Raw genomic sequence first — 12,132 nt, forward strand, 5'->3', positions numbered from 1 at the left:
TCATGAATGTGAGGTTTCAAAACTAAAAAAAAATGTGTATCTGGGTAAAGGTCATAAGTTAGTCTTTATAGTAAAAAGGATTAGGGATTAAGGACCCACAACCTAGCTTGGCAATTGTCTTCTTGGACTGTTGTAGACAAATAGTTTTAGGATTATGATTAAACAGTTATGATATGCTCACAACCCCATATCACTGTTCCACTAGGGCGTGTGTATGTTATGGTCCACTCTAGAGCTAGTCACTTGAGATGACCTAAATCGTTGATGGATTGAGTCTATATTTAGTCCTGAACAATTAGCATTTTCACTAAGATAACTTCAAAGTTCAACAATAACACAAACTTTATCTTTTAATGGAAAATATTAGTATATATAGTGTTGCCGTGTAGTGATGACAAAACCCTAAACTTCCTTATCACTCTACTTCTTAACCCCCTATCTCAAGTCTTCAACCATCATACCAACCTTATCCCTATTCATACTAACTAATTAAACATAAACTAAAGCGGATGATTCCCTTGTTTTTTGGTTGAGCTCAAGAGTCGGAGTGACATATATTTGTGACATGTGGATTCTCCCTCATAGTGTGTTATTAAACTTTTAGTAGTCGGGGTGGGAATTGGTCGTGGCCCTAGACCTCTTTACCTTATTCTCTATATTCTAAGTATTACTTGTTTGGATCCGCGACTAGACCTTTATTATCGCGTCCTGATGCAAAATTGACGTAAAAACTAAGAAGTTATAGCAAAGAGCTTCGAAGTTAACGTGATCATTTGCCACTATTCTACTTACCGTGCCGCACGACCAAACACATAGGTAGTTGGAATCAACATCAGACATCAAGTGATGCGACTCATTTCGAATCCTCGAAATGAGAATATTTCTCGATTAGGGTTACATGTATCTAGTAAGTTGCAGAAATTATTCAATTTTTTTCTTGGAAGTGGTTCTTGAGGAAAACTTTGATGTCCTCGTACATTTTTATGAGTGGGGTAGCAGGACCTTCTTCCAATGGTGCCCTCGTTAGTTAAGTTTACATGTTCTTATAGCATGTCTACATGATATCTTTTTGGATTTCTGGTTTAGGTCTTTGCTCTTTAGTTTTCTTCAGGGGTCTTTTGTTTCCGGTTTGGTTTAGAGCGTGGTTTTTGTACTAAATAACGAAGACAAAAATGAATAAATATTTCTACAACGATCACTTCAAAAATAAAAAATAAAAATCATAAAGAATTAAAACAAAAACAATAGACATGTGACAGAAGCAAAATCATATTTAAATCTCAATATTATCTGAAAATATTTGCATGGCACCACATGGAAATTGTACAACTTAGGCCAAGCAACTAGTTAGACATAGGCCAAAAATCTTGACTATTTCAATTATGACCACCTAAATGCAAAGGATCATATATACTAATCTAGCAATTAATCTAATCATTAATTAATTAGGAAAAAGTAAGAATGATGGTTCTACATGTATCCTACGGTTTACAAAATTGATCTTGTTTAGTTTACTACGACACCATGCTAGTTGATCAGTTGTTATCCTTGACATATTCAACACTCTACAAACAAGTTTCAAATCCACTTGAGAGAAAAAGTAAAGAACTGGATCTGTTTCATCTTCATGCTTTTTGAACTTCTTCAATATGCAACTTCCACTCCTTAATACCTCTCTCAATCTCTTTTCCTTCTGCAAATCCAAAAAACAACGTTTTACATAAGAAGAAGAAAAGGATAATGCTAACAAGTGTCTTCGTATTGCTCCAAAATCAACAGAGATAGATTTTGTATGGAAAAAATAATGTACTTATTATGTTATCAAATGTTTAAATTATATCAAGTATATTTTCATTTTATTGATTCTTTTTTCGATACTTCGAAGTTAGTAAGACCTTTAAAAAATACAAAATTTGCACGACAGTACACAACAGGTTTAAATATGTTTTTTTCCCTAACAAATACAATTAGGATCTTTGATCTCTAGTAGGCGCCCTAAAATATTTCACGGCTTAGACCCGCTATGCGAGCAATCCTCCAATCGGAAACAGACATCCATTTTTCATTTTTATATACGCGATTGGTCTGTCTTTTAAATAGGCAACTCCAAAAATTGAACTCGGATTTTTCTCCTTTAAGGAGAGTCAAGTTACCAACTCTCCCAACACTATTTTGGTGTCCTAAATATGTTTTTTAATCACCAAAATATGATGAATTTTCATTTCCTCCCTATTTTGATCATTTATTTATGAAATTGAAACTTTGGTTCTTCAAAATACAATTTGGATGCACAATAAGATTAGTGAAGTTAGGCACAAGAACTAAAGTTTATACATTTTCAAAAATAAGAGAACAAAAAAAACAAAAAGGTTATAAAGAACAAAATAAAAAAATTACTTATATTGAGAGAATAATTAAAACATTTTTAAGGTTAGAAAATAAGTATCATTTGAAGCTAGAATTACCTTTTGAAGATCCGTTAGAATCTCCACTAGAAGTTGTGAATCAGCAGGGTCTTGTAGCTCCACATGTTGTTCTTTAAGACATTTAATTGTCAAATTTGATGCATCTTCATCACCTCTTATGAAACGCCAAATTGTTCTAATGGATTCTTCTAATATTTCTACTAACATGTCACTTGTGATGGCATCATTGTCAACTTCTCTTTTTCTATACTTCTTTTTATCCTTGCCTTTGTCTTCTGCAACAAATAATTGAAGAATTTTAAAGCCATGAGGAACTATTTTGTCTCATATATAGAACTTCATATGGTCCCCCACATAGTTCAAAGAAAGTGGAGCCAACTTACAAAAAATTTGAATAGTGAATCACTATTTGAGTATATACTCAAATACAGACACAAACCCCGGACACGACACAGACACTAACACGCTAATAATTTGAGAAAATCACATAATTCAGTGTAATTATGTATCGTGTCAGTGTCAAACACGACATATGTCTAACATCAGGACACTGCTAATCTGAAAAGTGTCTGTGTTTCATAGATAGACTAATGCAAATGCAAACTTTCAAATTCAAATATAATTTTTAAAAAAGCTTTAAAGATCTAACCAATGGACTAACCATATTCACATTACTTTTAAAGTTCTCACCTTTTATAACAGGAACTTGAAGAAGTTTCTTCATGGCACAACGATTCCTAGCATAATTTTCAACCCTTGGACCTTGAAAAGGTTCATTCTCTATAAATCTTTGTAGAAGAACTTGGAATTGTTGAAATTCTCCAGCTACTTCATTGAACCTTCTCAATCCATATTGGTCAGATTCCCATATCTTCAAAGCCTTTTCATACTCCCAATGAAGAAATTCCCAAGAAAGACACAAGTGTCCCACATAAACCATTTCCAAGTCACTATATAATTCTCTTATGAACTTCTTCATTGGGTCAGCATCAATGTTCCTATTACGTCTAAAGAAACTATTAATGCCACGTGGAAGAATGCATGTGATTGTTGATGAAGATTTCTTGTGAATTGAAAATGATTTTAGTGGGTCCTTTGACTTCATAAGACCTATAAAAATATACAAGAAACTTAAAAAGATTAATATTATGATGACTATGATTTGAGTCTTAAAAATTAAGCATAATGTAAAAGGCCAAATAGATTATTCAAAGTTCAACATAACTTTCCAAGAGAAAGGAAAATAGCTTTCCAAACTTGTCTTGCATGGTAAGGATTGTTTATATACATTAAAACAAAATTGGGTGGAGCATTATAATCAGTGCTAGATCACAATGAGAAAGTGAGCTAGCTTTTTGCAAGTATATATTTTGTTAATTGGTGTTTAATGTTGGTGCACACATGTTTGAAATAATATAATTTCTTTAGACTAAAATATCATCACTTAATTCTCCCTAATACTTGTCAATTACTATTACAAATTTCTGAGTTTTCTCTCAACTTAGTATATTGTTATATAAAATAATTATGGACTGATGTAGTAGTCCTATGAAGCACGGATACTTCTTGGATTAGCCGTGTCACCGACACATATAGTTCCACTTAATTATGTGATTTTCTCAAATTATTAACGGTGCCGGCGTGTCAGTATCTGTGTCGTGTCCAGTGTCTGTATCTGTGTTTTATAGTGTAGTACTAATTAGATATTGGAGTTTTAAAATATGAATAGTCTTGAAATAAAAGAAAACATGTGAAGATCAATAAATATATGCAACCAAAAGAGTAGTGTTCCTACTTATTATAGTTAACATACAAGAAAAGACTTATATGGCTATCTTTAGGAAAAATGCAAGCTATCAAGTAATGGGGATTGGCATTAATGAGTGCAAAGAGTAGAGCCAAGCATGTGAAATAAAAAAGTTGTTCAATTCCTTAATGTCCAACCTCCATTCCTACCACTTTTTGTTGCAATAACAAAATATATAAGAAATCAATTAAATGAATATTTGAAGGTGAATAAAACTTGCCATAAACAAAACGAATAATAGAAAAGAGTAAAAAGAAAGAGAAAAAGTGTGTCATAAAATTTACTTTTGTGTCACATATAATAGGGTAATTCATGCTTTTTGAATGCTCAACTAACCAGATTTAGTAGGGTCCTCACCTCTATACTTTTTAATGGTTTAGATAAAGTAGGTTTTGATGATCAAGGATGTTAAATGAAATTGTCGTGAACAAGGAAGCAAACAAGTAAAATCAATGGTTTAAGAACCGAACTAGACATCGACATGGCGAGACCTCTAGGTCATGGTTCAATGGCTTTAAAACGTTCGAACTAGGGAAAAACTGCTGTCGAACTGCTCAAATAATCGAACTGTAGACAATGTCGGTTCATAATTCAACCGGATGAAGAGTCGATTCGATTTGATTTTTCAAACATTGAATAAAACTAAAATGTAAATTGCTGAAAAAAGGTAAATAAATTTAAAGCAATGGATAAAGAAAAAACACTTACCTAAAGCATACATCTTTTGATAATTCAAGATATCAAATTTTCTCATTCTTTCTCTGTAACTTCTGTAGAATTTTGGAAGCTCATTTGTAGTACTGCTACCTTGCTGAAATTTTTCATCAATTTTCCATGGCTTCAAATCTTCCATAATCCGTGGCGACTCAGAATCCTCAAAGATAGTAGGTAAACCAGTAGCTTTAACCTTCTTCAATTCCATCTTCAGCTGTTCTATCAAATCCTGATGCTCCCAAAGTGTGTCGAACCGGTTGGACTCATCGAGATCAAAAGCTGTTAAACTCTTCGAATTTTGTTTCAGCGATTCTTCCTGTCTGATTTCTTCTTCTAATTTTCCAAGCTCATTCATTATATCTTCGTCTTCTTCGCCAAAATCATCCGGCTCATAACCAAAATCCAAACTTTCTATGCTCTCCTCATCCTTAAAGTCCAAATCTTCTACATTTTCTTCTTCATTGTTTCCCAATGTATCGAAATCTGTAGTTGTTCCAAAATCTGTGTCTGATAAAAAACCATCATCCAAAGAACTTATAGAATCTGTATCCGAGCTCGAACAAATGAAATCATCATCAGAAAGAAAATTACGCACACAAGGTTCCCTTAAATTCTTGAGTTTATCTGAAACATCTTCTTCGCGCAAATTTTCTGAGAAATTATCATCAATTTTCCCATTGACAACCTCTTGTTCCGAATTCTTGAGCTTCTCCGAAACCTCCTCTATGTGGAAGTGCAATTTTTCTGAGAAACTATCAACAACTTCGCCACCAACAACCTCTTCACAATTCTCAGATAACAAACCAGCTGAATCATCGACCACATGATTTTTCACCAACGGAACATTATCATTGGGATGAATGAAAAACTCTTTGACAGCAAAATTTGAAGCTTTTGGTTCATCCAAGAATTGACTAAAACTCTTTCCTGAGATAAACTCATACTTGTTCACACTTGAAGAAACATCACCCCTTTTGTCAAAATCACTACTTTCACTCAAATTTCCCTTCAATTCCTCACTAAAGTTACAATTCCAATTTTGATATTGAAATTTGAACACCAACTTTGATTTTTCCTCTTCTTTTTCTAGGTCAAAATTTCCACTATGATCATCAACATTTTCAGAACCAAACTCTCTCACCTTTTCATCTTCTACATAGCTACAATTAGACTCAATTTGATTACTTTCATGTGAAACAGTTTTAGAAATTTCCTCAAAACATTCATAAAATTCTTCTTCCTCAGCCTCAATTTTTGACTCAGAAAAATTTGACTCAATTTCATGATTATCAATGGAAAATTCAGCACCGCAAATTGGAACCATTGCTTCAGAAATATACAATCTGAAAACAAAAACCAAAAATTAAATTAAATTGATCAATAAAAAGTATTAATTTTACAGTGAAAATTCAAAACAGAGTTTGCATAACCTTAATGAGAAAAACCCAAAAGTCACAATCGAAAAATTCAATCTTTATATGAAAAAACCCTTCACAAAATTCATACTCACCTAAATTCAAATGGGTTTTTCTTAATTTTCACAACAAAAAAAAAAAACTATAATTTGATCATGAATGAATGAACAAGTTCATTCCTTTTGAAGCAAAACAGAGGAAACAAAAAACAGAGCAAGGTCATGCAAAACATGATTTGTAGTTTGAAAAAATTAATGTTAAAAATATAAAAGAATGAGACTTTGCAACAAGATAGACAAAGATATACGTACAAACTCACCTTTATGTTGTTTGTACTTTGTTTCACATGGTGAAATCTGATTCAGCAGAAGTTGAAGTGTTACCTAATTGGAGAAATTCAATGAGAAAAATATATATAAAAATTGTGTGAGAAGAAGAAAAGAACATGTCAGCGACTTGTGTTTGTTTGTTTTGTGTGTGATAGTACTTTGTTTGTATCAGGTGAAGGGTTTGTTGTTAATGTTGTTGTTGTTGTTGTTGTTCTGTTATGTGATTTGGTTTTATTTTATGAGAGAGATAGAGAATGACAATAAAATTGGGTAAAATTGAAAGATTACGTTTTATTCTATTCTATTTATTGTGAGAAGAAAAAAAATATCATGTCAAAATACGCGTTTTACAATAGGATTTGATTTTATTGTAAAAAAAGAAACAATAAGATTTGATTTAGCAAATATTTCTTTAGAAAAATAAAAGTGTTTCTTGTAATAAATAAATAAGTTTTTCTTTAGGAACGACTAATCCAACGTATCCAATTTCACCTTTCTATTTATGGAGTCACGTTTAAGTATAAGCTAACTAGTTCACTGAAATCGACATTAAGGTATTTAAACATGAGAATTTGAAAGGAAACACACTTCAAGACCTCGAACCAACATGATTGGACTGACACAAATGAGTTTTTAAGTATAATATTAATTCTTTTATTTCTAAATTAATAGTATTATTTTCTTCACTTTTAATCCAGCTAGATTAAAGATCAACAATGTGAATGTGAGTGGTGATGTGATGAGGTTAGTGGACTTGGACAACATGTCTTTCCTCTCATTGAATGGGCAGTGTATCTGCAAACATTTTGACGATTAAATAAGAATTTGTGGAATATTTGAGATTTTTAGGGTAGAAAAATGTGTATATGGATGAAGGTTATGGTTAGCCTTTATAGTGCTAAATTAAGGTTTTGGGTTCCTTCAAAGCTTAATATGATTGTCTTCAATGAACAACTTTGAGTATATTAGATCTAGTTAACCTCAAATTAAAAATGGATGGTCCAGATTACTCTAGGCGGTCCTAATCCATTGTATTTAGGGAAAGTACATGTGATCATCCATGTGTGAGCTAATTATTTGGGAGGACCCAATCCTTTGAGTAAATGTGCCTAATCTCGGTCTGAAACAACTTTCAGTGCTATTTATGGGGAAGTTGTGAGTTTTTCTTTTTGGTGTTTCGAAGGGACACAATTTATAGCATTTTGTTAGATACCAAGTCAATAATACACGGCGGTACATTTATAAAAGTAGGAGGATTAGTTAAAAATTTGGCAACTCTAGCTAACTGACGAGCGACCTCATTCGCTTATCTCTAACCATGATATGAAAGTTTTCATAAAATAAACTACAACGACGTTTACATTCATCCATCAAAACTCCCAATTCTGTAACGTCATTTTTGCCTTTGATGAAATGATCCATAACGTTCTTTGCATCTAGGTCAAAAGTCCACCTTCACAAGTTGTAGATCATGAACCCAATTAATATAATGTGGTAAACTATATGTCTCCCCAACATTACTATGGCATAACGGTGTAACCGGTAGAGTTCTCTCGAGCAAAAATCATCCTTCATCATCGCGAATACACATTCCTACACCGACTCTATTCAAGGAAGACGAGAAGGAAACATCGATATCACATTTTAGTCTTCCCTCTACTTGTTACTTTTCCATGTGTAGTCCTGATTTTGCCTCAGTCCCGTAATTATGGGTCAAAACCCTAGTTTATGAAGGTGAGAGTTATCTGCAATATTATCCACACATAATTTGTAGGCACTCGTTACAAATTATTGACCATTCTTATTTGTTTTTCAAATTAGCTTAACCTCGTTAATTGGTTATAATGGAGTAATTTGAGTAAGTTGAGCGACATTTGGATCGAAAACTTGATGTACAAGGTTCTGACTCCACCTATGAGATTCATGATCCATAAGGCTATACACTCTAGCTTGTTGATGTACCATTTCAAACTGCCTACACCGGAATGATGGTCCCATAAAATACCCGAGGTGCATTAGAAATTGGGATTGCACCATTGTTGTTTACAATGATCTCCTTCAATATGTCTAATTAATACGAACGTAAGCCTTACTAATATAGTGATATCCAACTCAGCTCTGTTTGGTTTGGAAGAGAAATTGGAAAGAGAGAAATAGGCAAGAGAGAGTTTGAGAAGAGAGAAAAAGATGAGAAATAGAGAAGATTTGATGTATTGTTTGGTATAAGAGAAAGAAGAGAGAAATAGAAGAGAAAGAAATGTTATTATTTTTAAAAAGACAAAAATATCCTTAATAAGACAACATTATAATTTATGATTAATTAAAAAATCAATGGCATATTAGACATTTTTGTCTTCTTCCCTCTTTCTTCTCACTTTTGAAGAGAAAACAAAAAGGTATGGGACCCACCATTTATTCTTCTCTCTTCTCAATTTCTCTTCTTACCAAACAAGAGAAATCTCCAACTTCTCTTCTCTTTCTCTCTTCTCTATCTCTCTCTCCTCTATTTCTCTCAAACTTCGTCTTAAACTTCGTATAAGGGACAACCTCAATAGCGACCATCAAATTGTCAAGGATCGCTCGATATGAAACACACACTGATTGGTTATCTAAATACATTTCTGAAAATCACAAAGTACTATAGGCCACAAATCTTTTATTGATTTATGTTCATTGCCCTTAGGAATTAGCACGATATTGGATGTGTTCTGTGATGCTGCGAACTAACAATTCGAGAGCCAAAAGCAGCATTCTTAGAACACATTAGGTTGCACACATTTAAAAAATGTTGATAAAAATCAAGATTAAAACCATCAGGTCCTCCGTATACATCATGGATGTAGGATTATTTGACATATAATAAATGAAAGTATATTAATAAAAATAATATAATTAATGCTTTAACATATTATAAATATTAAAAAAATGATATAAATAACTCGAAATAAAGAATTATTTTTATTTAAAAACACATAATATAAAATTGAAATAGTCATTAGTTAATGGAAATATTTTTTAATTTACTATATTTATAATTTATTAGTATATTTTAATTAATGTGAAGAAAGTAAAAAAAAAAAAAAAAAAAACTTCAAATAAGTATTTTATGTTTCCAAGACTTGCAAGGTAGGGAACCTAGGTGCAGGGCAAAAGTTCATACACTTTCAGACTTATTTTTAGGGTCCGTGTGAAATTAATTAGTTGGAAGGAAAATTAAACCTCGCGTGTTTCGTCGTGACTTTGGAAATGACCAAATAATAGACGTCAAATATACAACAAATTATGGAAATGAAATTTGTCTTTATTGACTATCTGTCCTACAATGTAAACACAAATTAATCAATGTAAATTGATGTAGTAGTATTTAGTATAAATTTCAAACTAAATAGATTAATTTTTAGAGAAATTCTGTGTGGTCTAACACCTCATATTTAGTTTCAACTAATGAAAATAGGACACATCATTTAAATTTAAAAAACTGTAAAATTAAAAAGTCAAATTTTTTTTTTGTCTCTCTATATCATATTCAACCATTTTTTCAAACGGTTCCATTCCCAAAATATGCAACTGAAAGTGCGTCTTCATTAAATTTAACCTCGTTGATTGGTTGAAATAATGGAGTATGAGGATAAGTTGAACAATATCTGGATCGAAAACTTGATGAACAAGGATGCTTCGGCACATAAAACTTGGTTTGTGACCAAGCTTCAATTATAGCAAAGTACTTTGAGGGAAATAACCTGCTTTGAAAAGCCCTGATACAAATGAATCAATCTGTGTTTGGAATTTCCACCGTTGAATATAACTAAGCCTCACCAAATTAAAGGTCGTGAGGTCTTTAAAACCAATACCACCATAATTTTCATGAGCATTAAGCTTCTATCAAGATAGCTAATACATTCCTTTATTCGTAGACGCTCTACGACACATCTAGTACACATTTATCATTTTTTTAGTTACATCGATCGTTGTAAATTTTGATTATATTTCAAAAGTTTTATAATATATTTGTTAGTAAAAATTTATTATCATTTTATTTATGATTAATACAATAGTTGACTTGGTCTACTTCTTTTGACCACATCATTTTAACTTGATTTTGTCTAAGGATATTTACTTTCATATTAAAGAGTAATCAACGTACATGCTTTCTATTTTGTAACCGAAAAAAACAAATTAAAACGGCAGGTTATGTTTGAGTATGGGCGGCTAATATATCTTAGGATTGCCTACTTTTTCTAATGACCTAGCTGCCTATTTTTCAACCATTGTTACGGTTCCTTTTCTTTTCAATATCAATATCACCAATTTTCTTTTATATAAAAACTCATGCACAACCTATAAAAAATCCTCTCTTCTATGAGTCTAGTACATAATATAAAAAATCCTCTCTTCTATGAGTCCAGTACATAATCTTAGGTTACATCTTCCTGAAAATATTTCTTCTTGCTAGTTATGTATCCTTGATTTTAAATCAAGAAATGTCTGTTAAATCTTGGAGGATTAGCGTATAATTACGTGGAAAATCCTTAAGGACAGTGTGATCAGCATGTTTCAGTCTACCTCATTGTTTGTTCGTTCCACATATCTTAATAGTTGATTCAGTAGCAAGTTTGATCTAGTTGTCAAAAATGTTGATAGAGTTGTGACCAGTGATCTAATTCGACAATAATCTCAAAAGAGATAAGTTTATTGATCTCTCCTTTTGTTTATAGTTTATTGATTCTTTTATTTATAAATTGATTATTATTTTTAGAGATAATTTATGCCTAATTTTACAACAATCTTAAGGATTTTCTTGTAATGAAATTTGTTTGTGGTATATTATATATGGATTATCCATTGTATTATAATATTAATACAATGATGTTTAATGAAATTTGTTTATGAGAAAAGATATATTTATGGGATTTATTTTTCATTGTAGAACTGTTGTCACTTGAAAATTATTCAAGTAGACCTGTAAAATAAATCTATATATAGAGTTTATATTTTCTCAATTTGGGGGTTTGTCGCTTAGACTTTATCTAAGTAAACCTGATGAAACATATCAAGGAAGTCAATTTGACAATATATGAAATATTGTTTAGAGTTGATGAACCATTGCATCAAAATAATGCAATGATGTTAATTGAAATTGAAATCCAATGAGAATAAATCAAATGTACAATTACTTTACTTATTGTGTGGATGTTGTCGCTTGAAGTCATTCAAGCAGATCTGTAAAATAAATCAACAAATAGATTTATATTTCTCCACATTGATAGTGATGTCGCTTACTATTAAGCAGACATGTATAAAAATAATTATAGAGATCAAAGTTTATTATAATAGACTTTGATAAATATATGAGGTTGATTGACTTAGAGACATCTTGGTCAATCTTATATGATGAAAGAAAATTGTCTTCATCATTTGTGTATAATGTAACTACTAAACAA

The 12,132-nt window shown here is 31.6% G+C and overlaps 1 protein-coding gene across 2 annotated transcripts; it reads right to left on the minus strand.

Annotated features, from left to right (window-relative positions):
* Positions 1-1,253: 1,253 nt before the first annotated feature.
* On the minus strand, positions 1,254-6,901 carry LOC11418405 (uncharacterized). 2 transcript variants are annotated; one of them, XM_003621134.4, is made up of 5 exons: positions 6,682-6,901; positions 4,942-6,290; positions 3,117-3,536; positions 2,466-2,701; positions 1,254-1,693 (listed from the first exon to the last, which is right to left on the minus strand). In XM_003621134.4, exons 2-5 carry the CDS (start codon positions 6,269-6,271, stop codon positions 1,442-1,444), a joined length of 2,238 nt encoding a protein of 745 aa, XP_003621182.2. In that variant the 5' UTR covers positions 6,272-6,290; positions 6,682-6,901; the 3' UTR covers positions 1,254-1,441. The 2 variants fall into 2 exon arrangements, with proteins under 2 accessions (XP_003621182.2, XP_024625130.1); XM_024769362.2 differs by lacking the exon at positions 6,682-6,901 and adding an exon at positions 6,458-6,612.
* Between the last annotated feature and the right edge of the window lie 5,231 nt (positions 6,902-12,132).

This window comes from Medicago truncatula, chromosome 7, assembly GCF_003473485.1.
Source record: "Medicago truncatula cultivar Jemalong A17 chromosome 7, MtrunA17r5.0-ANR, whole genome shotgun sequence".
NCBI lineage: Eukaryota > Viridiplantae > Streptophyta > Magnoliopsida > Fabales > Fabaceae > Medicago > Medicago truncatula.

Excerpts from the sequence above, each read along its gene's own strand:
- LOC11418405 (XM_003621134.4), bottom strand. The coding sequence starts at position 6,271 with ATGGTTCCAATTTGCGGTGCTGAATTTTCCATTGATAATCATGAAATT. Across the intron at positions 3,537-4,941 it reads TCAAAAGATGTATGCTTTAG|GTCTTATGAAGTCAAAGGAC; the intron begins GTAAGTGTTTTT and ends ATATTTTTATAG. Across the intron at positions 1,694-2,465 it reads TTCTAACGGATCTTCAAAAG|AAGGAAAAGAGATTGAGAGA; the intron begins GTAATTCTAGCT and ends TTGGATTTGCAG.